Raw genomic sequence first — 25,217 nt, 5'->3', positions numbered from 1 at the left:
ACGCTGACAATTACACGATGTTTCGTTCACCGCGTTATGAACTCAACTACAGTTACAACTATAAATTCCGATATTTCCTGTATCCCCGAAGGCAGCATTGACATCACGTGATCGAAGGCGGAAGCGGTTTGTAAATAGGTCTTGACCTCAAAAGCACGACGCGCTGCTGCTGAGCCGGTGGTGAGTTACTGCTCCTCATGTGTGAGGAGTGAAGGTACTCCGTGTTGCCATGGATACCAACCTGCTGTACTGGAAGAGCCACGGACAGGTACGTGTGACAGAGGCTCTGTACGTCACTGGGGTTTCATTTACACCTGTTACCAGGCACGTGCACAGACATTTTGGGGGGCAGGTGCTCAAACCAAAAAAAAGGGCACCCAATGCCACAAAAAGAATTCTGACAGAGTTGAAGCATAAGCAGCTTTACACTGATGATGCAATACATCCTCGACCTGCGTTTCCTCTGGCAGCATCAGACCGCTTGCTTACATTTTCTTTATGAATAAAGATGAATTATTATATAGCAACAACAGTACAAGCGTTCTGATTGGCTCATGGGTCGCCATACCAGCCACGTATTGCTCTCCTCGCTGGTCTGATATGGATCAGTATTGCCCTCTTACGTCATTTTCAAAATGAGTGATATTGATAGACATCAACAGACATCCCTCTGAACAATACCAGAGGCCTTATGATTTTTTTATCAGTCTGGCCACGCAAATCCTAGACTAGCCCCTGTTAAATAGAACGGAATAAGAAGTCACTCTCTCTCTTCTCTCTTTCTTCTCTCTTCTCTCTCTCTCCCTCTCTCTATTCTCTAAACATAACTAACGTCAGTAAACGGATTTTCGTGAGTTTTTGTTTGTTTATTTGTTTAGGAAACGTCGGACCAGTTGTGACGTCATGTTTTCAGCAGCGCTAATGTTGTGGTTGATTTATCACAAAACAACGTCAGGGGACAAACACCGTCAGGACCTGTTGGTCTGGTGCTGCGCGTCAAAGGAGAAGGAGGTGCAGCCGCTTGGTGGCGCGAGGAGACCTGCGCGGAGGAGGAAGTGGAGGAGGAGGCGGGAGGGGCGCGGGGGGGGAGGAGGAGGGGGGGGGGCTCGTGAGCGCCGCGGAGCGGGTCGGGGCGAAGTTCTCAGATAAATGCCCCGTCGGATATTAAAACATATTTGGGAGGACTTGATGACAGAAAGAGTAACTTTTATTCTTAAATACTGATGAATAAAAAAAAGTGTCTCCAGCAAAAAGGGCACTTTTCTCATCCAGGGCAAAAGGGCTGGTGCTTGAGCACCACTAGGGCTCTATCTGTGCACGTGCCTGCCTGTCACATTGCATCCTGTTCGTGTCTCTTCTAGATGTGTTTTAATATATATTTTAATATATCTGTTATATGTTCTTTCGTCTTCAGTCCTTCCTCAGCCGGCTCCAGGTCTGGGTGAACCTCCTCGACCCTCTGTCTCTGCTCTCCTCTGATGTGAGTAGCAGTCAGGCTGTGACCTCCTGCTGGGAGAAGATGTGTGATCATGGTTAATTGGTTAATTGGTTAATTGACCTGCTCTCCTCCTCAGGCCGACATACTGAAGGCTCACAGCTCTCTTGGGAGCGGAGAGACACTGAATGAAAAGGTCGGATTACGTTTATGAATCTTAATCTTCTTTTGAACCGTTTGAACCTTTTTGAAGTAAAACCACGTCTGTTGTGTTTCTAGGACGGAGCAGCCTTGAGCCTCTCACTCGTGAGTGTTGACACATAATACACAAATAACACACAAATAACACACAAATATTTAAAAAAAGATCACACACATAATACACACAAATAATACACAAATAACACACAAATAATACACAAATAATACACACGCAACACACAATAATAACTCCTGAGTCATTTTGAGCCTGATGGTGTGACTCTGGTCCTGACGGTGTGACTCTGGGCCTGACGGTGTGACTCTGGGCCTGACGGTGTGACTCTGGGCCTGACTGTGTGACTCTGGTCCTGATGGTGTGACTCTGGTCCTGATGGTGTGACTCTGGGCCTGACGGTGTGACTCTGGGCCTGACTGTGTGACTCTGGTCCTGACGGTGTGACTCTGGTCCTGACGGTGTGACTCTGGGCCTGACGGTGTGACTCTGGGCCTGACGGTGTGACTCTGGTCGTGACTCTGGTCCTGATGGTGTGACTCTGGGCCTGATGGTGTGACTCTGGGCCTGATGGTGTGACTCTGGGCCTGACGGTGTGACTCTGGTCCTGACGGTGTGACTCTGGGCCTGATGGTGTGACTCTGGTCCTGACGGTGTGACTCTGGGCCTGACGGTGTGACTCTGGGCCTGACTGTGTGACTCTGGTCCTGACGGTGTGACTCTGGGCCTGACGGTGTGACTCTGGTCCTGACGGTGTGACTCTGGGCCTGACGGTGTGACTCTGGGCCTGACGGTGTGACTCTGGTCCTGACGGTGTGACTCTGGGCCTGACGGTGTGATTTTGTTCCTGACGGCGCTCTGTGTCTGCAGTCCTCGGTCCACGCCGACTCCGGCGCCGTGGTTCCGCTTGTCTTCCGCCCTGCAGGTACAGAACCATCTGCATCCACACAGTCGAGTTACCTGGGGAGAGAGAATTCACATCAGGGAACATCAAGTATTCCATCAGGGGGACACAGATGTTTGGGGGCAGATGTTCCCCCACTCACTGAAACCAGGCGCATGACAAATAAATTGGGGCCCTTTATGAAGCTTGTGATATAACATTGTGTTGCATGTTATAAAATAATAAATATACTTATTCAGGCTTCCAGTGTATGAGCAATTGTCATAAAAATGGCAATAATAAGACTTTTGTATTATTTCTTTGTGGTTATTTATTGTTATTACATTTTTTAACAACTATTAGCAATTATTACGTATTTATTTTATAATTATAAATTATATATATTTTTTATGTTTGCATGTACAGTACAGACAACACAGACAAGACACACACAAAGAACAAAAACAAAACGCTCTTAAATTATAATTATTAGAGGGAACTTAAAGACAGTTAACATATTAAATACAATTTAATTTTGTGGTGCACTACATGAATATTATTAGTTATCACTGACGTCGTCTCTGTCGGTTTCTCCCCAGCGCTGCTGCCGATGTCGACTCCTCTGGTACGTCTGACCTCGTGAACATGAAGTCGGTCTGAAGTCAGCCTAGAGTCTGAAGTCTGAAGTCTGAAGTCAGCCTTGAGTCTGAAGTCTGAAGTCAGTCTGAAGTCAGTCTAGATTCTGAAGTCAGTCTGAAGTCAGGTTGTTGATGTGAAACTCCATGTGTGTTCCAGGTGGTCGCCAGCTTCCTGCCGCACAGCAGCGTCCGCCTCGCTCTGTTCTGGCAGGTACAAAGAAACGTTTGTTTGCAATAAAGCAGGATCTTAGACGTGGCTATGAAACATTAATGATCCCAACGATGCGTTGTTAGTTTCTGCTGCAGAGCTACTGCGCTGGCTTCAACTATGCAAACAGGAACTCTTCCTCGGAGCAGGTAATATACCTTTATATGTATAATCCATATTCTAACATGTGAAAGTGGCTCTCCACCCAGACCCTCGGGCCTTATCTCTCCCCTCCAGAGCCCCACGGCGTCTCTGATGCAGCTGCTGTTGATGGCGGGGACCGTTTCCTACACTACATGTGCCGGGGTGTGTAGCCCGATAACACCGCGCGGGGATGTGAAGCGTGGAGCGTGAAGTTGCCTCTTCACTTCCCTCCTCTTGTACTTCAGGCACTTCCTCAAATCTTCATCAGCCGACTTGGAGTCCGGAGCGCTCCGGTCCAGACGTTCTTCCGGTCGATATTACCCATCCCCCTCTCGGGTACGTCTCCATCTCCGGAGCTTCGTGCCGCAGCGTCGTGTCGCACCTGGATCCTCACGCATGATGTCATCGCTCCTGCGGTTGTGGCTTTAATGGTGCGCTCTAACGGGCGAGACTCTGTCCCCCTCCAGCTGCTCTGGCCTTCTTCAACGTGGTCACCGTCAGGAGCGCCGAGTCAGAAACGGGCATCCGGGTGTTTGATTCCAGGGGAAACCCCGTCGGCCTCTCCAAGGCAGCAGGAGACAAGGTGAGAGGAACGAGGACCAGAGGAAGTCTCCTCATTGAGAGCAGCGGCGTTACTTCCCCTCCTCCTCCGCGCTGCAGGCCGTGAGGGAGACGGCGTGGTCCAGAGCGGTTCTGTTCGGCGCCACGGCGGCGCTCCCCAACCTGCTGGTGCTGCTCCTCCAGAGGTCAGTGTGCGCGGCGCTCTGCTGGCCCCTCCCCGCCGCGCCGCGCTGAGCTCCTCCCTCTTTCAGGACGAGGCGCTTCCAGAGGAACTCTCTGCTGGCCGCGCCGCTCCGTCACGTCAGCGTGGCGTTGGTTCTGGGCCTGATGATCCCCGTCTGCTTCAGCCTCTTCCCCCAGCTGGGGACGGTGAGTCCCCCCCCGACGCTGCGGTGGGTCCCTGAACTCGGCCGACATTGACCTTGTTTCTGCAGATAAGGAAGGAAGACGTGGAGGAGCGACTGAGGGCCGCGGCGGACGGCGAGCGGCTCTACTACCACCGAGGACTCTGAGGGCGGCGAGCGGCCACCGTGACAGGATGAAGTCTCTTCTCGCAGATTTCACACTTCTTCTTTTTATAGTACATTTATTTAGTTAGAATATTTCCTTGTACCTGAAATAAACGTCCACTGTGTCGAGAGCAGCTGAGAAATGAAAACCATGAAGAAGAGTTTCTATCTAACACATTGAAACGGCTGCATGTTGTATGTGTGACGCGTTGCACTGGAGTGGGAGCGACATCTAGAAAGCACAGGTGTACCAAGGGAAAAGGTACCCGCTTGATTGGTCTCCACTTCACAGACTAAGTGGCTCCTGATTGGCTCCTGAAAATATCCTCGTCACATTCCTGACAACAGTAATATTTATAAAGTCAACTGTAAGTTGATTATTTTCTCCTCCGCTACGGTTTCCGGTTGCTGGTGTGACATGCATTCTGGGATATCTGCTGGCCAGAGTACCACAAGTCTCCTCTGATGCATCCTGGGTAAAGTGGGAGGTTCAAGTCACATCCGGGCATTTTGACCGTGCTTTGGGCTGCGACGGATGACGTAGAGAGAAGTACACACAAGAACGCTGATTGAGAAACGGCTTTAAACTTATCACATATATACTTTTATTAAAAAGTCCCTTTATAAAAACATCTGGGCTCCGATCTCAAACATTTGCCGGGTCCTATTTTCATCGGCGGATTAATACCAAGGTGTTTCTGTAGAGCGGATGCATGAGCACCGTGATGGACACGGGGTTTTTATACGGTATAATTGAAATGTAGGGATGTTTATTTAATTATTATTATTATTTTGTTTTGAGGGTAATGAGTCTACTGTCTGATTGATACTCCCGAGCAGAGGGTGGCGGTAATGCACCAACATGGATGCCAACTGCCGTTAAAAGAGAAGCGCAGCGCTGAGGCTCATGGGCTCATTCAAAGATGGAGAAGCAGAGGAATGAGACTCCTCCCCCCCGTGGAGACGCTTCCTGTGAGGCAGCAGCGGCGCCCCGGACCACCGGAACCACCCCGACACACGCCGCCATGGAGTCGCTGGACCACCTGACGCCGAAGCACGGCGTGAGGATCTCTCCGAGCGGCCCGTGCTCCGTGGAGGATGTCTGCCTGGCCGTGGGCGACGTGGTCGGAGACCTCGACGTGAAGTCCGCCTCGTGGATGGACGGCGCCATCGTGGTGTTCGTAGCGACGGTCGCTAAGGCGGAGGAGCTGGTGGCGCGAGGCATCGTGGTGTCGGGCACGCACGTGCCGGTTCTCCCGTTCTGATCAGCGGCTGTTACGGTGTCGGAACCTCCACCGCCACGGAGGACTCCGAGGACCCGGAGCGGCTCCACCTCCACCGGGGACTCGAGGACCCGGAGCGGCTCCACCTCCACCGGGGACTCGAGGACCCGGAGCGGCCACCGTGACACGATGAACTCTCTTCTCACAGATTTCACACTTTTTGTTGTTGTAAATCTATTTAGTTGGATTATTTCCGTGTTTTCACAGATATGAAATCGTACATAAATTCATGAAATATACATTTAGTTCTCAGTCACAGATCACATTATCTGTATGTAATGCACTGATCGGCCACTGGGCGGCGGGCTCGGCTCAAACCATCCATACAATAAAAATGTAAAACACTGGACATGGAAGCACCGATTTGTTATTGGATGAACAGCTCGTTCTACAATCACCTAGTTCTACTATCAAGTCAGTTAGTGAAATACTAAAAGACATTTAAACCTGGAATAAACGTCAACTGTGTCGAGCGCAGCTGAGAAATAAAAACCATGAAGAAGAGTTTCTAACTCATTGAAACAGCTGCATGTTGCATGCATGTGTTCACGTATTATGGATGTATGATGTGTGTGACGCGTTGCACTGGAGTGGGAGCGTCCATCTAGAAAGCACTATCAGGTGTACCAAGTGAAAAGGTACCCGCTTGATTTGTCTCCACTTCACAGACTAAGTGGCTCCTGATTGGCTCCTGGAGAAGGCGTCTCATGCGTCTCTGGCTGCCACCAACACGTCTCTGCTCGCAGACTTAAACTTATCATGAATATATACTTTGATTAAAAAAGGCCCTTTCTAAAAACATCTGGGCACCGTGATCTCAAACACTTGCCGGGTCCTATTTTCATCAGCGGATTAATACCAAGGTGTTTCTGTAGAGCGCCGTGATGACGCTGCATGGCCGCCAGCGCTGAGGCTCATGGGCTCAAGACAAAGATGGCGAAGCAGAGGAATGAGGAGACTCCTCCCCCCCGTGGAGAAGCTTCCTGTGAGGCAGCAGCGGCCCCCCAGACTGCAGGAACCACCGCAGCCGGAGTCCGTCCGGCGAGCCGGGCTTCAGACCCGGAGCAGCTGCTCGGCAGCCGCCAGGTGGAACAGGAAGCTCTCCGTGGCCGGGGGGAGGCGGTGCTGCTGCAGGGCCTGCAGGGTGAGCTTGGAGTCTCCGCACGGCTCGGCCAGCGCCACCAGGCTGTCCAGGATCTCTCTGGTCTTCACCGAGATGTCCTGTGGAGACACCTGGCCGTTAGATCCCCGACTCAGAGGACATCTTTATCTAACTGAGGAGGAACGTCTGCTGCAGGTAAACTCACCTTGATGACCTGAGTCTCTGACCTCTCATCGTCCTCTGCAGACTGGACGATGAGGAGGCCGACGTCCTTGTGCAGCTTCCCCATGGACATGGACTCTGTGGGGGGGGGGTCAGAGGAGGTGCTGTCTGAATCTCTCTCTCTGAAACATACTGCTCTCTCTCTCTCTCTGAAACATACTGCTCTCTCTCTCTCTCTCTGAAACATACTGCTCTCTCTCTCTCTGAAACATACTGCTCTCTCTCTCTCTCTCTCTCTCTCTCTCACCTTTGGCGCTCTGGGACACCGTGATGACGCCGTCTGGGAGGTTCACGTACACGTCAAACACATCCGACCTGTTGCTCACCTCCGGATCGATAAAACCTGCCACGTATCCTGCGGAGGAAGCGAAACATATTCATAATAATAATGAATCCTCCGGCGTGAGACGGCGGTGCAGATGAAGAGTTGAGCGGCCGCCTCACCGGGGCACTTCTTCAGGTCCTCTAGCTCGGCGTGGGCCAGGTGCACGAAGGGGTGCAGCACCGACCAGTCCTTCCTGTGCCACGTCAGCGTGGGCAGAGCTCTGAGGAGACACAGAGCACATTGACCTCACCCCTTTAAAAGGTCAAACACAGAGATGTGGAACCTTTGAAGCTGCGTTCACAGCACAAGAGTTGAGAATTGTTCTCGTGAGTCGATCCATAAGCAAAGTCAACGTACAGACGCGAGTAGTTTAAGATAGACGAGAACCTTTCATGGAAATAATTAAACTTTAGTGAAAAATTCTTTATATATAATTAATATATATATATATATATAGAATTATAAATATATTAATTAAAAATATATATATGTATGCCGGGCTCAGCCTTAGAGATAGGGTAAGGAGCTCGGACATCAGGAGGGAGCTTGGAGTCGAGCCGCTACTCCTTCGCATCTGATTCGGACGCCTCCTGGACGCCTCCCGTTAGAGGTTTTCCAGGCACGTCCTACTGAGAGGAGACCCCGGGGAAGACCCCGGACACGCTGGAGAGACTACATCTCCCGGCTGGCCTGGGAACGCCTCGGGATCCCCCAGAATGAGCTGGAAAGTGTTGCGGGCGAGAGGGAAGTCTGGGTCGACCTGCTGGGTCTGCATCCCCCGCGACCCGACCCCGGAATAAGCGGATGAGAATGGATGGATGGATGGATATATATATGTAGAAATATATAAATACATATGGATAAATATGTATATAAATATATATATGGATAAATAAATATATTAATGTTATGAACCCAGACATGAGGGCGTTAGATGTTCCGACATGTGTGTGATGTCCTCAACAAGTATGAAGCAGAACTAGTGGTTAGTTCTTCACGGTGGATGAAGGAGATGATAACTGCTTCCACAGAGATAAGCCCCGCCCCTCTAAGCCCCGCCCCCTTAAGGGTGTGAACGAAGCAAAAACCCACAAAGAGTCACGCGAGTAAAGCGTTGCAAATATTCGCCTTTCGCTTCTCGTGTGAACGCGGGTTAAAGTCTTAACGCACCTCGTGAACTCCAACAGCGCCTCAATCCGCGGGTGATGGACGACGATCCTCTTCTTCAGCATGAGCGCGGTGTAGAGGACGACGGTCTCCATCCCGAACCGAGACACCACATCTGGAGACGAGACACACGGGAGCCAACCGGGTGAACCGCGGCCCGACCGAGTGGCTCGGTACGAACCCGGCAGCTTTCCACGAAGCCGGTTTCATTCCCGTTTCATCGGCGTTGACGTCTCACCTTTGACTGAGCCGGCCAGGTACGCTTTCCGAACGTCGTAGTCCTGAATTAGAAATGATCCGTTCTCATCACTGTGGCAGACGCCTTGAGTCAGCACCGTGACGTAGGCCTCCATCATCTCCACCGGGCTGCCGTGGATGCTGTACATCCTGGATAATAAAAGGAAAGAACATTTTAATGAATTAAAACACGATTAAAAGGAACGTGTACAAGCGGTTTTATTGAACGTTGTACCTGCAGAGTACTCGACTCAGCGCAGCGTACTTCTCAGGGTTGAAGTCTTTCGCTGTGACAACTATTGAAAAGTGAGTGACCTGGAACGGAGAAGATAAGAGACAAAAAAAATCTGAATTTCAAAGGCCGGACAGAGAAGCAGCCCTCTGGTGGGTCCTCGTCGTCATGGCAGCGGCGTCTCCGTACCTTGGTCAGCGCGGTCGGCTCCTGCACCTCCGCCGTGGTGACGTAGTACCAGGTGCGCCGGAACTGGCCGAACACGAAGGCGTGGAGGTCCCGGCCGTCCTGCGTCAGGCAGCTCTTGCTGAGCAGGACTCGTCTCAGGTCTGAGTCCACGGAGGGGAAGCACCACACCCACAGAGCGTCTCCATTCACATCCTTCTCTGTGCAGCAGGGGAGCGGACACAGCTGGACTTCACAGGTGCTCTACTGATCAAAAGCTTGGCTCGCATAGACATTTAATTTAACTCTCTACATAGTTAATGTGTACATGACTATTCTCTGGTGTTTGATGAAGTCTCTACAGAGATGTGTAGAGGCCCATCTCCAGTGTTATAGTGGTACATTGTGTTATCGCCTTAGAAGACTAACGGAGGGGTGGAAAACCCTGGGAGCGCGGCTGAAAACAGTTATGCTGGTGAGAGAAGCTATAAAACTGGAGCGACAAGCTTGAAGAACAACATTAATATTTACAATAAAAATCATTATTTATAATCTCGTCAATGTCTTGACTTTTATATTAATTTTGCAAATCATTTGATAAATAAAAGTGTGAGTTTTAATGGAAACCCCCCAAACTGTCTGTCTGAGACTCGTGACCAGTAGGGTGTGACAACCTGTTGGAGGACACAGCACCAGACTGGGTTCTCTGGGGTTCTGCAGCACCAATGGAGACCTGCAGCAATGCTGATGCGGCACATTGGGGTCACACTGACATCACGTGACTCATGCGCGTGCCGAGGAGTCAAACATCCCAGCCGAGCAGCAAGAAAAAAAACATTGAACGAAAACTTACCGATTAATCCGACGCTTAACATAAACTGCGTTTCAGTCGCTGCCTTATTCCATACCTGCAAGAGGTGAGAGAGCCACACGTTAACCGCGCGTGACGCAGCAGCATCTCAGTCTGTGACGGTTTAACCGTAAAGTACCGTGAGAACTCCCGCCTCGTCCGAATGTGACGCCAGAAGGATTTAATAAGACGCTTCCGCCGGCCGGCGGGAGACTTCCGTGTCAACAGACTTTCGTCTCTTTGCGAAACCTCCTCCGTCTTCCGGGTCAGGAGGAGTCTCGCGCGGGAGGACACGCGCTGCTGCCAACCAATCATATAGCTCGCCATACGTCAGACGTAATGGTGCGTTCATGGTTGCTAGAAGTATAGGACTTATAGGAAGCGTACAAAAAAATCGCGAAATGCAAATATATGCTGATATATGGTCACATTGTGTACATCTACCGATACCTGTTCATTGGTTACAATACAATTAATTCATCTATACGTTGGTAATGTGATATTGTTTTCGTATTTTAATTAAACTAAATCAATGTGCTGATCAACATGAAACCATTTCTTCCCCATTCCTCCCCGTGAAAAGGCTTCTCCTGATGCGATGCGAGGTCCCGGGACAGAGGGTGTGTACACATTGTAAAGCCCTCTGAGGATTCTGGTCTACACGAAATAAACTTAACTTAATTTAATTTAATTTAATTGATTATCTTTATTTCAGCCTGATCCTTAAATGTTAAATATCTGTTGGTATTGACTATAATATGAAGTTAAATATAAACGTGTTTTATATACAATTGGGTTACTAAAGCCTACATAGTTTGATAACATGTTTAACGACGGTTACGCGAACACACCACTAATGGAGCTCAGACGGGAACTTTATACACCCAAAGTTGCCAGGTTTGTAGAAACCCCCTGTTTGGAAGTTCTGTGAGGTTACGGTTCTCGATCATATTTAACACACTTTATTAATTTGATAGTTTAAAACGACACCCAAGGTCACTTATTAGTGAGTTATGTGGTAGAAATATTGAACAATAATAGGTCAAATATAGAAAACAGATCAATCGAGAGGATTTATCATGATATCAAGATAACGTAGTAACTCATAGCACTTATCCAAACAAACCAACACATACATAATCACCCGTAACGATGTATGCTTTTATTTGACAAAGTTTACATATTAAGATTGGATTAAAATCAGAAACAATTATGAAACATATCGCTAGTTATTGTCGATTTTGGTTGAGACAGAACATGAGCATGCTTTCTTGTTACTGAGTTTTCAAAGTGGAGGGTTTGGGTAGAAGCGGCACTGCGAAAGGGGGATAGGATTCAAGGCAACCCCAGCTAGGCCGCTCACGAGGTTCATCCTTTCTCAGCCACACCGTGCAGCGGGTGAGTGCGTGGCGTGGATGGACTGGTGAAACTGATCGAAATTCACTGAAGTCAGCCCATTTGAGCCTCACGAAACGCCGCCAACATGCCGGCGTACTTCCAAAGGCCAGAGAATGCTCTGAAGCGGGCGAACGGTGAGTAGAAACGCAACTAGAACGGCAGACATTGTGCTGCCGCGCGGACGTTAGCTCCGCTAGCGCCTGAACGCACCGCCACTCTGCGGCGACGCAGTTAGCCCCGCTAGCTGCTAGCTAGCTGCTAGCCAGCTGCTAGCCAGCTGCAAGCCCGAATGGCGGGCGAGCACTGTCGACCTGCTACGTGTGAAGCTAACCTGCTGGGCCGTTTTTTGGGGGGAGGGGGGCATTGAATAAGTCTGTGACATTTTTAGAAATGTATCTTAGGAGGCCGTTAGGTGCCCGTATAGCTTTGACACGGCGTCGGCCACAACTATGCTCACAGTTTAAGCTCTCGGTTCTATTCTCGTAGCGTTAATGCTAATGCCACCATCATCAAGCACCGTGGGCCTCAACATGGCAGCCTCGTCCGGCCAACCGCGGGAGCGGTGCGAGGTGCTGAGGGGTTCTCGTGAGCGGTACTGTGGAGCTCACGTGGATCCATTTCTCGATGTGTTTACACAGAGTTCCTTGAGGTCGGCAAGAAGCAGCCGGCTCTGGATGTGTTGTACGATGTCATCAAGAGCAAGAAGCATCGAACATGGCAGAAGATCCACGAGCCCATCATGCTCAAGTACCTGGACCTCTGCGTGGATCTTCGCAAGAGCCACCTGGCCAAGGAGGGTCTCTACCAGTACAAGAACATCTGCCAGCAGGTGTGTGAGGAGGAGGAATGAGAGGTGCACAGAGCGGAGTCGTCCTTGTAGTTTTATGGCGTTTATTAAATGTGTGTCGTTGCTTTCAGGTGAATATCAAGTCTCTGGAGGATGTGGTTAGAGCTTACCTGAAGCTGGCGGAGGAGAAGACTGAGACCGCCAAGGGGGAGTCTCAGCAGATGGTCCTGGACATCGAGGATCTGGATAACATCCAGACTCCTGAGAGGTGAGGGTGCTCACATGTAAGACACAGAAAGGATGTTGCAGCATGACAATAGTCTGATGGATAATCTAGATTGATGTGTGTCTGTGTGTGTGTGTGTGTGGTACAGTATAGTGATGTCCAATATGAGACGAGATATCCAAATGTGTAATATGGGCCAATGTTCCCACATTTCGTGCTGTAGTGGTTTTTAATGCTGCATTTCAGAACAGTGACGTCCTCCAGGAAACCGGCCACACTATTCTAGCTGTTTCATTATTTTCCTTGACTCACTCCATAAGTAAATATCCATAGCAGTGAGGATGATGTGTCATAACTCTTATTGTGTAAATACTGATGTACAGGTCAACATTGTCGTAGTCCACGCTGTCCCTCGGGTTGAAGGCGCTGAGCGTGTTAAATGTCCGGCGGGTCGTTAACGTTGCGCTTGTGGTTCAGCGTTCTGCTGAGTGCTGTGAGTGGAGAGGACACTCAGGACCGTACCGACCGCCTGCTCCTCACCCCCTGGGTGAAGTTCCTGTGGGAGTCCTACCGCCAGTGCCTGGACCTGCTGCGGAACAACTCCAAGGTGGAGCGCCTGTACCATGACATCGCCCAGCAAGGTAGAGCCTCCACTGAACCCCGTCGAGATCCTTCTCGAGGCTGCAATGTCAGGAGGTTTTTATCCCAAGTCTGTTTTCACGGAGGTAGATTTAACTCGATGACAACAGGATGAACACTGTCAATGTCAGCCAGTAATAAATACGGTTTTACGAGGTCCACATCTAAGATATAACATTTCAATATAAATATAGTTTTTCTTTTGCTTTGCCAAGTTATTAAAGTCACACACAAAATCATTTTAACAATGCAAATAAAATCTTAAATTACACGTTGAATCTTACAAAATGCGGTGAATGATGTCCGGTCGTCTTTCCTGCAGCGTTCAAGTTCTGCCTCCAGTACACCCGCAAGGCAGAATTTCGCAAGTTGTGCGACAACCTGCGCATGCACCTGGGTCAGATCCAGCGGCACCACAACCAGAGCACGGCCATCAACCTGAACAACCCGGAGAGCCAGTCCATGCACCTGGAGACCCGCCTGGTGCAGCTGGACAGCGCCATCAGCATGGAGCTCTGGCAGGTCGGTCGACCCTACAGCTCTCAACGCACAACACGCACGTTTACACGTATCGAGACATTGAGATGATTAAGATGTTTCCAAAACTCTGGAAACTGGTCAACAGTCCTATATAAGTGTATGACCTGTAGATGAAGCACGTATTGTACTATATTGGAAGATGATATGGTGATAATGTAATTTTCAGGGTTCGTACAGTCATGGAAAACCTGGAAAAGTGATGGAATTTTAAAATGGTTATTTCCAGGCCTGGAAAAGTCATGGAAAAAACTTAAATCCCAAAAGTTAGGGGAAAGTCCTGAAAATGATGTTATATTCCCCTGTGCATCGACACAGTTTGATTAAAAGAATAAACATGTATGAATGTGTTGTATTCCATGTTCATTTTCGCAGAGTTTGAAATCATAATTTTTTTTTTCAAGAAAGGCGCTCAAAATATAAGCAGGCATACGAATAAACATTCCTATTAAAAAAGATGTAATCAAACTATTGATTTGTGTCATTTCAGGTTATATACTGTGTGCTTTGGAATTATCTTGTTTAAATACAAAATGTTCCCACCGTTTCTCACTTTTTCATCGTATACACCGAGATTTCAGTTTGGTCATTGAAATTTGGTTTAAAGTCCTGGAAATCCATCCGTTGAAATGTGTAAGAACCCTGAATTATAGTGTTTTTCTCTTTCCAGGAAGCCTTCAAGGCTGTTGAAGACATCCACGGCCTGTTCGCTCTCTCCAAGAAGCCTCCCAAACCGCAGCTGATGGCCAACTACTACAACAAGGTGTCTACCGTGTTCTGGAAGTCTGGAAATGCTCTCTTCCACGCCTGCACCCTCCACCGGCTCTACCACCTCTCAAGGGAGATGCGTAAGAATCTGACCCACGATGAGATGCAGAGGTAAGGCGCTCGCCGTCTGAGTGAGAGCACGGGTTCCCCTCGCGGAGAACCACCGGTTGAGCCTTGCTTTCGCGCTCCAGGATGTCCACCAGAGTCCTCCTGGCCACGCTGTCCATCCCCATCACCCCCGAGCGCACCGACATCGCCCGGCTGCTGGACATGGACGGCATCATTGTGGAGAAGCACCGCCGGCTGGCCACCCTGCTGGGCCTGCAGTCCCCCCCCACCCGGCAGAGTCTCATCAACGACATGGTACGAGCGTTGCTCCGTGTTTGAGGTCTGAACTTTGCCCCTGAACACCCTGAGGGTTAGCGCTTAGCTCTTAGCCCGGTCTTGTAAACATATGAATCGCTTTATGATGATTATATTTGTATGTTTGTAGGTGAGATTTAACTTGCTGCAGTACGTTGTTCCTGACATCAAAGAACTTTACAACTGGCTGGAAGTCGACTTTCACCCCCTGAAGCTCAGCGGAAGAGTGACCAAGGTAACATCGGCTGGTGAAGGAGGAAATACACAAGCCGTCTTGTGAGTGTAGTGTTGATAATATTCCAGTTTATGCTAACGCACTTCTTTTCCCATTAGGTGCTGAACTGGGTGAAGGACCAGGCTGAGAAGGAATCCGACCTGCAGCAGTATGTCCCTCACCTGCAGAGTAACACCATCCTGAGGCTCCTGCAGCAGGTAACTCGGCCCGCTTTGTCTCCTCGCGTCCTCGCTGCCGCTGGAGATCTCACGGCTCTTCATCCGCTACTCTAGGTGGCGCAGATCTACCAGAGCATCGAGTTCACCCGGCTGGCCTCCCTCGTTCCCTTCGTGGACGCCTTCCAGCTGGAGCGCTCCATCGTGGACGCGGCGCGACACTGTGACCTGCAGGTCAGGCCCCGAGCAGCAGAGGTCACGCGACTCCGTAGGAACCCACAGGGTTTACTCACCCCTCGTTTCTCTTCCCCCCGAAGGTCCGTATCGACCACACCTCTCGGACGCTGAGCTTCGGCTCTGACCTGAACTACTCCACCAAAGAGGACGCCCCCGTCGGGCCCTTCCTGCAGAACATGCCCTCGGAGCAGATACGCAACCAGCTGACGGCCATGTCGTCCTCTCTGGCCAAAGCCATCCAGGTCATCAAGCCGGCCTCCATCCTGGTGAGTTGACCCGCTGACCCCCAAGACCTGCTCCAACATTCGCTCTGCCCACACGACCACGCAGTCAGGGCAGAACGGTGACATGTTTCTAGGAGGCAGTGTTTCCCCCACCTGACCTCCAGCTGGTTGACCTCCAGGACATTTAAAAATACAGTAAAACTTGTGAAATAACATTTAACAAAAATAATAAATATACTTATTTAGGCTTAAAGTATTTGATCAATTATCATAAAAATGGTAATAATAAGACTATTGGACAATAATAAGACTATTAGACAATAATAAGAATATTAGACAATAAGACTATTAGGCAGTAATAAGACTATTAGACAATAATAAGACTATTAGGCAATAATAAGACTATTAGACAAGAATAAGACTATTAGATAATAATAAGACTATTAGACAATAATAAGACTATTAGACAATAATAAGACTTAGGCAATAATAAGACTATTAGATAATAATAAGACTATTAGGCAATAATAAGACTATTGGACAATAATAAGACTATTAGACAATAATAAGACTTAGATAATAATAAGACTATTAGGCAATAATAAGACTATTAGACAATAATAAGACTATTAGACAATAATAAGGCTATTAGATAATAATAAGACTATTAGGCAATAATAAGACTATTAGACAATAATAAGACTATTAGATAATAATTCAATTCAATTCAGTTTATTTGTATAGCCCAATTTCACAAATTACAAATTTGTCTCGGAGTGCTTTACAATCTGTACACATAGACATCCCTGCCCCAAAACCTCACATCGGACCAGGAAAAACTCCCAAATAACCCTTCAGGGGGAAAAAAAGGGAAGAAACCTGGAGGAGAGCAACAGAGGAGGATCCCTCTCCTAGGATGGACAGATGCAATAGATGTAATGTGTACAGAAGGACAGATTTAGAGTTAAAATACATTCAATGAATATGACAGAGTGTATGAATAGTTCATAGTAGGCATATTCCACGATGGAGACCTCCACGATCCATCAGGCAGATGGCGGTGGGGAGGAGGAGTGGCGGAGTCTCAACAGGACAGTCGCGTCGTCATGAGCAGGAATTCCGACCCAGACGATCCATCAGGCAGATGGGATCTATGCCGTCTCATAGGGTCCGATGACCCCATGAGACGAAAGTCAAAAGGACTTCCGGGAGAAAGCAGAGTTAGTAACGTGTGATTGAGAGATGAAAATTCATCCTTAAGGAGAGAACAAAGAGGAGATAGGTACTCAGTGCATCCTAAAACGTACCCCGGCAGCTATAAGCCTATAGCAGCATATCAAGGGGCTGGACCAGGGCAAACCTGATTCAGCCCTAACTATAAGCTCTGTCAAAGAGGAAGGTCTTAAGTCTACTCTTAAACGAGGTGACTGTGTCTGCCTCCCGGACTGAAATTGGAAGCTGGTTCCATAAAAGAGGAGCTTGATAACTAAAGGCTCTGGCTCCCATTCTACTTTTTAAGACTCTAGGAACTACAAGTAGTCCCGCATTTAGTGAGCAAGGCTCTCTAGTGGGGCAATATGGTACGACAAGCTCCTTAAGATATGATGGAGCATCACCAATCAAGGCTTTGTAGGTTAAGAGAAGAATTTTAAAAGTGATTCTTGATTTTACTGGGAGCCAGTGCAGAGCAGCTAGTGCAGGAGTGATGTGATCTCTTTTCTTAGTTTTAGTGAGAACACGAGCTGCAGCATTCTGGATCAACTGGAGGACCTAAGAGATTTATTAGAGCAGCCTGCTAATAAGGAGTTGCAGTAATCCAGTCTCAAGTAACGAACGTGAACCAATTTTTCTGCATCTTTTGAGACAAGATGTGCCTGATTTTGAAATATTACGTAGATGAAAGAATGCAGTCCTTGAGATTTGCTTTACGTGGGAGTTAAAGGACAAGTCCCGATCAAAGATAACGCCAAGATTCTTTACAGTGGTGTTGGATGCCAGGGCAATGCCGTCTACAGAATCCACATCACCAGATAATTGATCTCTGAGGTGCTCAGGGCCGATTAAAATTACTTCGGTTTTGTCTGAGTTTAACATCAAGAAGTTGCAGGTCATCCATGTTTTATGTCTTTAAGACATGCTTGAATTTACAGAGTTGGTTGCTCTCCTCTGGTTTTATCGATAAATATAGTTGAGTGTCATCTGCATAACAATGAAAGTTTATGGAGTGTTTCCTGATAATATTGCCCAAAGGAAGCATGTATAAGGTAAATAAAATTGGTCCAAGCACAGAACCTTGTGGAACTCCGTGATTAACGTTGGTGGTTATCGTAGCGTCATCGTTTACAAATACAAACTGAGATCGATCTGATAAATAGGATTTAAACCAAATTAGTGCCGTGCCTGAAATGCCAATCGACTGCTCCAGTCTCTGTAACAGGATGTCATGGTCAATGGTGTCGAATGCAGCACTAAGGTCTAACAAGACCAGGACAGAGAGGAGTCCTCTATCAGCACTAAGGTCTAACAAGACCAGGACAGAGAGGAGTCCTTTATCTGCTGCCATTAAGAGGTCATTTGTGATTTTCACCAGTGCCGTCTCGGTGCTGTGGTGTTTTCTAAATCCTGATTGAAATTTCTCAAATAAACTATTATGATGTAGAAAGTCGCACAACTGATTTGCGACCACTTTCTCAAGGATCTTGGAGAGGAAGGGGAGGTTAGAGATCGGTCTGTAGTTAGCCAATACCTCTGGATCCAGAGTGGGCTTCTTCAGGAGAGGTTTAATAACAGCCACCTTGAAGGAGTGTGGTACGTGGCCTGTTAGCAGAGACACATTGATAATATCTAATAGAGAGCCGCCAATTAAAGGCAAAACGTCTTTAAGCAGCCTCGTCGGGATGGGGTCCAAGAGACAGGTAGGCGTGTTCAAGTAGAAACCGTTGAAAATAATTGGTCACGGTTGATAGGAGAAAATCCCTCCAAATATACACCAGGGCATACAGCGGTTTCCAAGGCCATTCCACTTGAGAACAGATTGGCACTGGTTATGGGCAAGAGATTATTAATCTTGTCCCTAATAGTTAAAATCTTTTCATTAAAGAAGTTCATAAAGTCATTACCACTAAGGTTTATAGGAATGCTCGGCTCCACAGAGCTGTGACTCTGTCAGCCTGGCTACAGTGCTGAAGAGAAACCTGGGGTTGTTTTTATTTTTTTCTATTATTGATGAGTAATAGGCTGCTCTGGCATTACGGAGGGCCTTCTTATATGTTTTAAGACTATCTCGCCAAACTAAGCGGGATTCTTGAGATTAGTTGAACGCCATATGCGTTCAAGCTTGTGACGTTGCTTTAGTTTGCGGGTCTGAGGGTTATACCAGGAGCAAACCTCCTCTTCCTCACTGTCTTCTTCTTCAGAGCCTCTATCGAGTCCAGTGTCATTCTCAGAGAGCCTGTGGCACTGTCAACAAGATGATCAATCTGGGACGGACTAAAGTTAGACCAGGAGTCCTCTGTTATATTGAGACGTGGTATCGAATCAAATACAGAAGGAATCGCTTCTTTAAATTTAGCTACAGCACTATCAGTTAGACATCTAGTGTAGAAACTTTTGACTAACGGAGTACACTCCGGTAGTATAAATTCAAAAGTTATGAGGTTGTGGTCTGACAGAAGAGGATTCTGTCGGAAGACGTTCAAATGCTCAATGTCAACGCCATAAGTAAGAACAAGACTATTAGACAATAATAAGAATAAGACTATTAGGCAATAATAAGACTATTAGACAATAATAAGACTATTAGACAATAATAAGACTATTAGATAATAATAAGACTATTAGGCAATAATAAGACTATTAGACAATAATAAGACTTAGACAATAATAAGACTATTAGATAATAATAAGACTATTAGACAATAATAAGACTATTAGACAATAATAAGACTATTAGATAATAATAAGACTATTAGGCAATAATAAGACTATTAGACAACAATAAGACTATTAGGCAATAATAAGACTTAGACAATAATAGGACTATTAGACAATAATAAGACTATTAGACAATAATAAGACTATTTGACAATAATAAGACTATTAGGCAATAATAAGACTTGGATAATAATCTACAGATTTAAAGTGTTTTCTTTGATTACATTTTATTCTTTTTTTCTTTGTGGTTATTTATTATTATTACATTTGTTATACAACTATTAACAATTATAACTTATTTACAAAATTATATTTATTGATTTTTGTTGTGTACCTGCCTAGCAACACAGGTATAACACAACATAGTTATGGGGCATGTGTTGCCTCCTCGTGACATCAGGGGCAGCGTTATACTTCATGTTGCCCGACGCTGGACGCAATGCTAACGGACACACGATGCTAACGGTCACGTGATGTATTCCCATGCGGTATTAATGATTAGTGCCTTTTGGCGCCTTTATTCTGTATTCTGATGTTTTCGTCGTTTCTCAGCAAGAGCGCGAGGAGCAGAACCAGCTGGCCATCGCCGCCTACCTGAAGAACGCCCGCAAGGACCACCAGCGCATCCTGGCCCGCCGGCAGACCATCGAGGAGCGCAAGGAGCGCCTGGAGAGCCTGAACATCCAGCGCGAGAAGGAGGAGCTGGAGCAGCGGGAGGCCGAGCAGCAGAAGGTCCGCAAAGCCGAGGAGGAGCGTCTGCGCCAGGAGGCCAAAGAGCGGGAGAAGGAGCGCATCATGCAGGAGCACGAGCTGATCAAGAAGAAGACGGTCCGCGAGCGGCTGGAGCAGATCAAGAAGACGGAGCTGGGAGCCAAGGCCTTCAAGGACATCGACATCGAGGTAACGCTGCTCCTCGGGGCCGCGTGTCGGATAAAGTCAACGGGAAACTGACCCGTCGGTTGTTTTACAGCACCTGGAGGAGCTGGATCCCGACTTCATCATGGCCAAGCAGGTGGAGCAGCTGGAGAAGGAGAAGAAGGAGCTCCAGGAGCGTCTGAAGAACCAGGAGAAGAAGGTAAGGGGAACCTCGGTGGACGCGTCGGTCTCCGGGTGTGAAGTGGACACTCATCCGTCTCTCTCCAGATCGACTTCTTTGAGAGGGCCAAGCGTCTGGAGGAGATCCCTCTCATCAAGAAGGCGTACGAGGAGCAGCGCATCAAGGACATGGAGCTGTGGGAGCTGCAGGAGGAGGACAGGGTACTGAACACTGACAGGTCGCACGCTGGGCTCAATGCCCCCGAGGGAGGGGCTCACCTCGTGTGTTCTCCTCGTTGTAGATCAGCAACATGCAAGTAGAGCGGGAGAAGGCCCTGGAGCACAAGAAGCGCATGTCCAGGATGATGGAGGACAAAGAAAGCTTCCTGTCCAAGATCACCGCCGCGCGCAGCTGCATCTACGAGGTGAGAGCCTGAAGTCCAGGAACCTCAGACATGCAGAGGAGCCGGTTCACCCTGTAGACGGTGCTGCTTACATCGAGAGCTGAGGTTGTTCTGATGAATATGTGTCGGATACAAGGGTCGTTTTTTTATAGAAACGCAACACGAGACCCCCGAGGTTCATGCACACGACAACTCGTCAGATGAACTTCTGATGTCTCGACAGCAGGAAAACTGACTTCAAATTCACTGTTCTGTCTTTTTGAAGGAAAAATTGAATACGTTCGAGGAGCGCATGGTGGAGGAGAGGAAGAAGCGCCTGGAGGAGAGGAAGAAGCAGCGCAAAGAGGACCGGAGGAACAACTTCTACCGCCAGAAAGAGGAGGACGCCCAGCGCATCCACGAGGAGTCGCTCAAGAAAGGTGATCAATGTGTTCCATGTGCACGGGGGACGTTACTACGGCCTGGTGGACGGGAGGCGTTCAAAGCCGTCAGTCTGAACTCGTTGTCTTCCTCTCGGGTCGCAGAGCGTGAGGATCGGGAACGCGTGGAAAACGAGCAGCGAGAGGAGGAGGACCGCGAGTACCAGGAGCGTCTGCGTAAGCTGGAGGAGCAGGAGAGGAAGCAGCGCGCTCGCCAGCAGGAGATCGAGGAGCGAGAGCGCCGCCGCGACGATGAGAAGAGAGCGCCCCCTGAGGAGAAAACCAAGGTACTGCAGTTAGTCTCTGAGGTCATCAGGTCTCAGACCTCTGAGGTCATCAGGTATCTAGACCTCTGAGGTCATCAGGTATCTAGACCTCTGAGGTCATCAGGTATCTAGACCTCTGAGGTCATCAGGTATCTAGACCTCTGAGGTCATCAGGTATCAGACCTCTGAGGTCATCAGGTATCTAGACCTCTGAGGTCATCAGGTCTCAGACCTCTGATGACATCAGGTATCTAGACCTCTGAGGTCATCAGGTCTCAGACCTCTGATGTCATCAGGTATCTAGACCTCTGAGGTCATCAGGTACCTCTGAGGTCATCAGGTCTCAGACCTCTGATGTCATCAGGTATCTAGACCTCTGATGTCATCAGGTCTCAGACCTCTGAGGTCATCAGGTATCTAGACCTCTGAGGTCATCAGGTCTCAGACCTCTGATGTCATCAGGTATCTAGACCTCTGAGGTCATCAGGTCTCAGACCTCTGATGTCATCAGGTATCTAGACCTCTGATGTCATCAGGTATCTAGACCTCTGATGTCATCAGGTATCAGACCTCTGAGGTCATCAGGTCTCAGACCTCTGAGGTCATCAGGTATCTAGACCTCTGATGTCATCAGGTATCAGACCTCTGAGGTCATCAGGTCTCAGACCTCTGAGGTCATCAGGTATCTAGACCTCTGATGTCATCAGGTATCAGACCTCTGAGGTCATCAGGTCTCAGACCTCTGAGGTCATCAGGTCTCAGACCTCTGAGGTCATCAGGTATCAGACCTCTGATGTCATCAGGTCTCAGACCTCTGAGGTCATCAGGTATCTAGACCTCTGAGGTCATCAGGTATCTAGACCTCTGAGGGTCTCGGTGGGTCCTGATTGATTTTGTTTTGCTTCTGCAGGATTGGGCCGATAAGGAGACCGAGAAGGAGGGCGAGAAAGAGGAAGGAGGATGGAGGAAGCGTACGGACGGCGACTCAGAGCGGCGTCGCCCGGTGCCTGACCGGTAGGTTTTGGAGCTGTACCGTTTTATCCTTCATGAAGCCACGAGCGGCCACCGCTAACGCGCTCTCTCCAGGGAGTGGAGACAAGACGGCCGGGAGGAGGACAAAGAGGGCTCCGCCCGGCGAGAGGGCCTCAGCCGGGGCGGAGACGACCGCGGACCCCGCCGAGGCTTCGACGAGGACCGCGGCCCGCGCCGAGGGATGGACGAGGACCGCGGCCCGCGCCGAGGTTTCGACGAGGACCGCGGCTTCAGGCGCGGCTTCGACGACGACAGGGCTCCCCGGAGAGGCACGGACGACTCCAGGGGCTCCCGGCGCGGGGGGGCCGACGACGACTCCTGGGGTCCCAGGAGAGGAGCCGACGAGGAGAGGGGCGGGAGGAGGGACGACGGGCCACGGCGAGACGTCGACGACGAGAAGGCCTGGAAGCCCGTGAGCCGCCCCGGTGAGAGACGGAGGAGTCCTCGACTCACTGAGACGCTTCATGAGACGTCCAGCTGGAGCACGAGAAACGAGTCACGAGTCACGAGTCACGATTCTTGTCTCGTGTCTCGTGTTCCAGCTGTCGGAGGGTGGCGTGAGCGAGAGAAGGCCCGTGAGGACAGCTGGGGTCCTCCCCGTGACGACGCCCCCGAGGAGAAGGAGGAGGTGAAGGTGGAGGAGAAGACCAGCGACAGCCTGAAAGACCGCCGCCCAGTCAGGTGACCCCGGAGGACCGCGACGTCATCGCCGTGGCGTCTGCGTCGGCTGTACTGACGGTTGCGTCTCCACAGAGAGGAGAACACCTGGAGGAGAGCCGAGGAGGGAGGGAGCTGCTGGAGAGACTCTCGCAAAGAGGACGCCGACCGCGATGAAGGTCGCAGCGAGCGCCGGGAGGCGGAGCCACGTCGAGAGATAGAGCTGCGCCGGGAGGCGGAGCCACGTCGAGAGATAGAGCTGCGCCGGGAGGCGGAGCCACGTCGAGAGATAGAGCTGCGCCGGGAGGCGGAGCCACGCCGAGAGATAGAGCTGCGCCGAGAGCCGGAGCCACGCAAGGAGGCGGAGCCACGCAAGGAGCCCGAGGTGCGAAGGGAGGCGGAGCCACGCAAGGAGGCGGAGCCACGCCGGGAGGACCGTGAAGTCAGAGCGGCGCCCAGAGAGCAAGAGGATGGTAAGCAGGTTTAAGTTATAACTCTATTTGATGTGTAGAGGTTGTGTTCAGCCAGCAGGGGGCGCTGTTCGCCTTCATTCCTGCTACAGCGAGCGTCTTAAACACTCCTGAACTCGCGCTGCACTTGTGATCGGCGTGTTTTCTAACGAGCGTCCCCGGTCTCCTCAGGAGGTTCTTGGCGTCGTGGCGGCGAGGAGAAGGAGGAGCCACCGCGAGACCGCGAGAACGAGGCCGACGAAGACAACGCCCGTCGCATCAAGAACGAGACGGACGACGACGGCTGGACCACCGTGCGGCGCTGAGCAGCCACTCGGCCTCGTGGTGGTGACCTCCTCGTGGTGATGACCTCGTGGGGATGACCTCGTGGTGACCTCCTCGTGGTGATGACTTCGTGGGGACCTCCCCGTGGTGACCTCCTCGTGATGGTGACCTCCTCGCTGACCTCCTCGCTGTGGACTCTTCCTGTGACATCTTGTAGACTTTGTAGCTTTGGGTTGTTTTCCATTAATCTTTTATTTGATTTCAGCTGATTTGAACCATGTGCAGTGACTCATGCAAACTATCAATGTACACATGACTGCGCCCAGTGGTTAGGAGTGGTATTACCTTCCATTTAACAATTTAAAAAAAGTAAATTAAATCAACTGAACCAATGTACCTGCTCCATCTTTCACTGCATCACCAATGGCCTCTTTTTAGATATTTAACATGCTGGTGTATTATGCCATAGAGCCTCAACTCATAATAATAATAATAACCAGGGTGTTCAGCGATCTCTCTTCAGCTCATGTTCCAGATGCTTCGAACCGTAACTGGTGACATTTACATTTTGATGTGCATGCTTACAATATTCCATTGGTCTGATATCTTGTGGTTCTATCTTGCTGCAATTAATGGTTTCCACCCAGGTTGCATGTGTCCAGATAAGAGCTTTATTAATAAAGATGTTTGTCCACCACCTATTGGTCTCAAATGCTATGTCAACATTGAAGATTGCTGCACTCTTATTGTCCCTAGTCTGGTATTCAAAGCTAAACCACAGCCCAGCGGGGGGGGTCAGAGGAGACACAACATATAATCTATACTATCTATAATAATCCATATTGTTATCATTAAACCCTTTTTGACCTTTAAGATGCAACTCGACCGCTTAAAGAACATTTTTACTTTCATAAAGCGCCTCACCGGTGAAGCTCCGTCTTGTTGCAGCTCCTCAGACACGTGGAGTCATCACACTACCACGCGTGGCCACTA

The 25,217-nt window shown here is 49.2% G+C and overlaps 4 protein-coding genes across 4 annotated transcripts in view; 3 read left to right on the top strand and 1 right to left on the bottom strand.

Moving 5' to 3' along the window:
- The window catches only part of tm9sf3 (transmembrane 9 superfamily member 3), a 200,317-nt gene that overhangs the window by 28,046 nt on the left and 147,054 nt on the right, over positions 1–25,217 (top strand). The gene's annotated exons all lie outside the window — the stretch shown is intronic.
- sfxn4 (sideroflexin 4) lies at positions 134–6,224 on the top strand. The gene is made up of 14 exons (XM_056435897.1): positions 134–268; positions 1,415–1,480; positions 1,575–1,631; positions 1,715–1,741; positions 2,520–2,574; positions 3,132–3,157; positions 3,328–3,381; positions 3,465–3,527; positions 3,616–3,684; positions 3,768–3,858; positions 3,990–4,105; positions 4,183–4,268; positions 4,335–4,452; positions 4,518–6,224. Exons 1-14 carry the CDS (start codon positions 230–232, stop codon positions 4,593–4,595), a joined length of 945 nt encoding a protein of 314 aa, XP_056291872.1. The 5' UTR covers positions 134–229; the 3' UTR covers positions 4,596–6,224.
- On the bottom strand, positions 6,221–10,384 carry dennd10 (DENN domain containing 10). Its single transcript, XM_056435896.1, has 10 exons — positions 10,315–10,384; positions 10,179–10,233; positions 9,350–9,546; positions 9,164–9,243; positions 8,930–9,078; positions 8,695–8,806; positions 7,644–7,744; positions 7,447–7,554; positions 7,183–7,277; positions 6,221–7,096 (listed from the first exon to the last, which is right to left on the bottom strand). Exons 2-10 carry the CDS (start codon positions 10,198–10,200, stop codon positions 6,929–6,931), a joined length of 1,032 nt encoding a protein of 343 aa, XP_056291871.1. The 5' UTR covers positions 10,201–10,233; positions 10,315–10,384; the 3' UTR covers positions 6,221–6,928.
- On the top strand, positions 11,550–24,923 carry eif3s10 (eukaryotic translation initiation factor 3, subunit 10 (theta)). Its single transcript, XM_056435894.1, has 22 exons — positions 11,550–11,707; positions 12,212–12,402; positions 12,492–12,628; positions 13,064–13,227; positions 13,548–13,747; positions 14,433–14,641; positions 14,722–14,893; positions 15,024–15,128; positions 15,227–15,325; positions 15,401–15,517; positions 15,601–15,786; positions 20,230–20,577; positions 20,648–20,752; positions 20,821–20,934; positions 21,015–21,137; positions 21,382–21,535; positions 21,641–21,822; positions 22,712–22,815; positions 22,888–23,258; positions 23,376–23,514; positions 23,587–23,963; positions 24,132–24,923. Exons 1-22 carry the CDS (start codon positions 11,659–11,661, stop codon positions 24,263–24,265), a joined length of 3,780 nt encoding a protein of 1,259 aa, XP_056291869.1. The 5' UTR covers positions 11,550–11,658; the 3' UTR covers positions 24,266–24,923.

The sequence above is a fragment of the Pseudoliparis swirei genome, chromosome 17 (assembly GCF_029220125.1).
Source record: "Pseudoliparis swirei isolate HS2019 ecotype Mariana Trench chromosome 17, NWPU_hadal_v1, whole genome shotgun sequence".
NCBI classification, from domain to species: Eukaryota; Metazoa; Chordata; class Actinopteri; order Perciformes; family Liparidae; genus Pseudoliparis; species Pseudoliparis swirei.
The sequence above is the reverse complement of the archived record's forward strand: the minus strand, read 5'-3'. Positions and strand labels throughout refer to the sequence as shown.

Coding starts and splice junctions, on each gene's coding strand:
- eif3s10 (XM_056435894.1), top strand. CDS start 11,659: ATGCCGGCGTACTTCCAAAGGCCAGAGAATGCTCTGAAGCGGGCGAAC. Junction 13,748..14,432: donor TCAGCATGGAGCTCTGGCAG/GTCGGTCGACCC, acceptor TTCTCTTTCCAG/GAAGCCTTCAAGGCTGTTGA. Junction 21,138..21,381: donor CGCGCAGCTGCATCTACGAG/GTGAGAGCCTGA, acceptor GTCTTTTTGAAG/GAAAAATTGAATACGTTCGA.
- dennd10 (XM_056435896.1), bottom strand. CDS start 10,200: ATGTTAAGCGTCGGATTAATCG. Junction 8,807..8,929: donor CCTGGCCGGCTCAGTCAAAG/GTGAGACGTCAA, acceptor TCTCGTCTCCAG/ATGTGGTGTCTCGGTTCGGG. Junction 7,745..8,694: donor GCGCTGTTGGAGTTCACGAG/GTGCGTTAAGAC, acceptor GTGTCTCCTCAG/AGCTCTGCCCACGCTGACGT.
- sfxn4 (XM_056435897.1), top strand. CDS start 230: ATGGATACCAACCTGCTGTACTGGAAGAGCCACGGACAG. Junction 1,481..1,574: donor TGTCTCTGCTCTCCTCTGAT/GTGAGTAGCAGT, acceptor TCTCCTCCTCAG/GCCGACATACTGAAGGCTCA. Junction 3,158..3,327: donor TGCCGATGTCGACTCCTCTG/GTACGTCTGACC, acceptor TGTGTGTTCCAG/GTGGTCGCCAGCTTCCTGCC.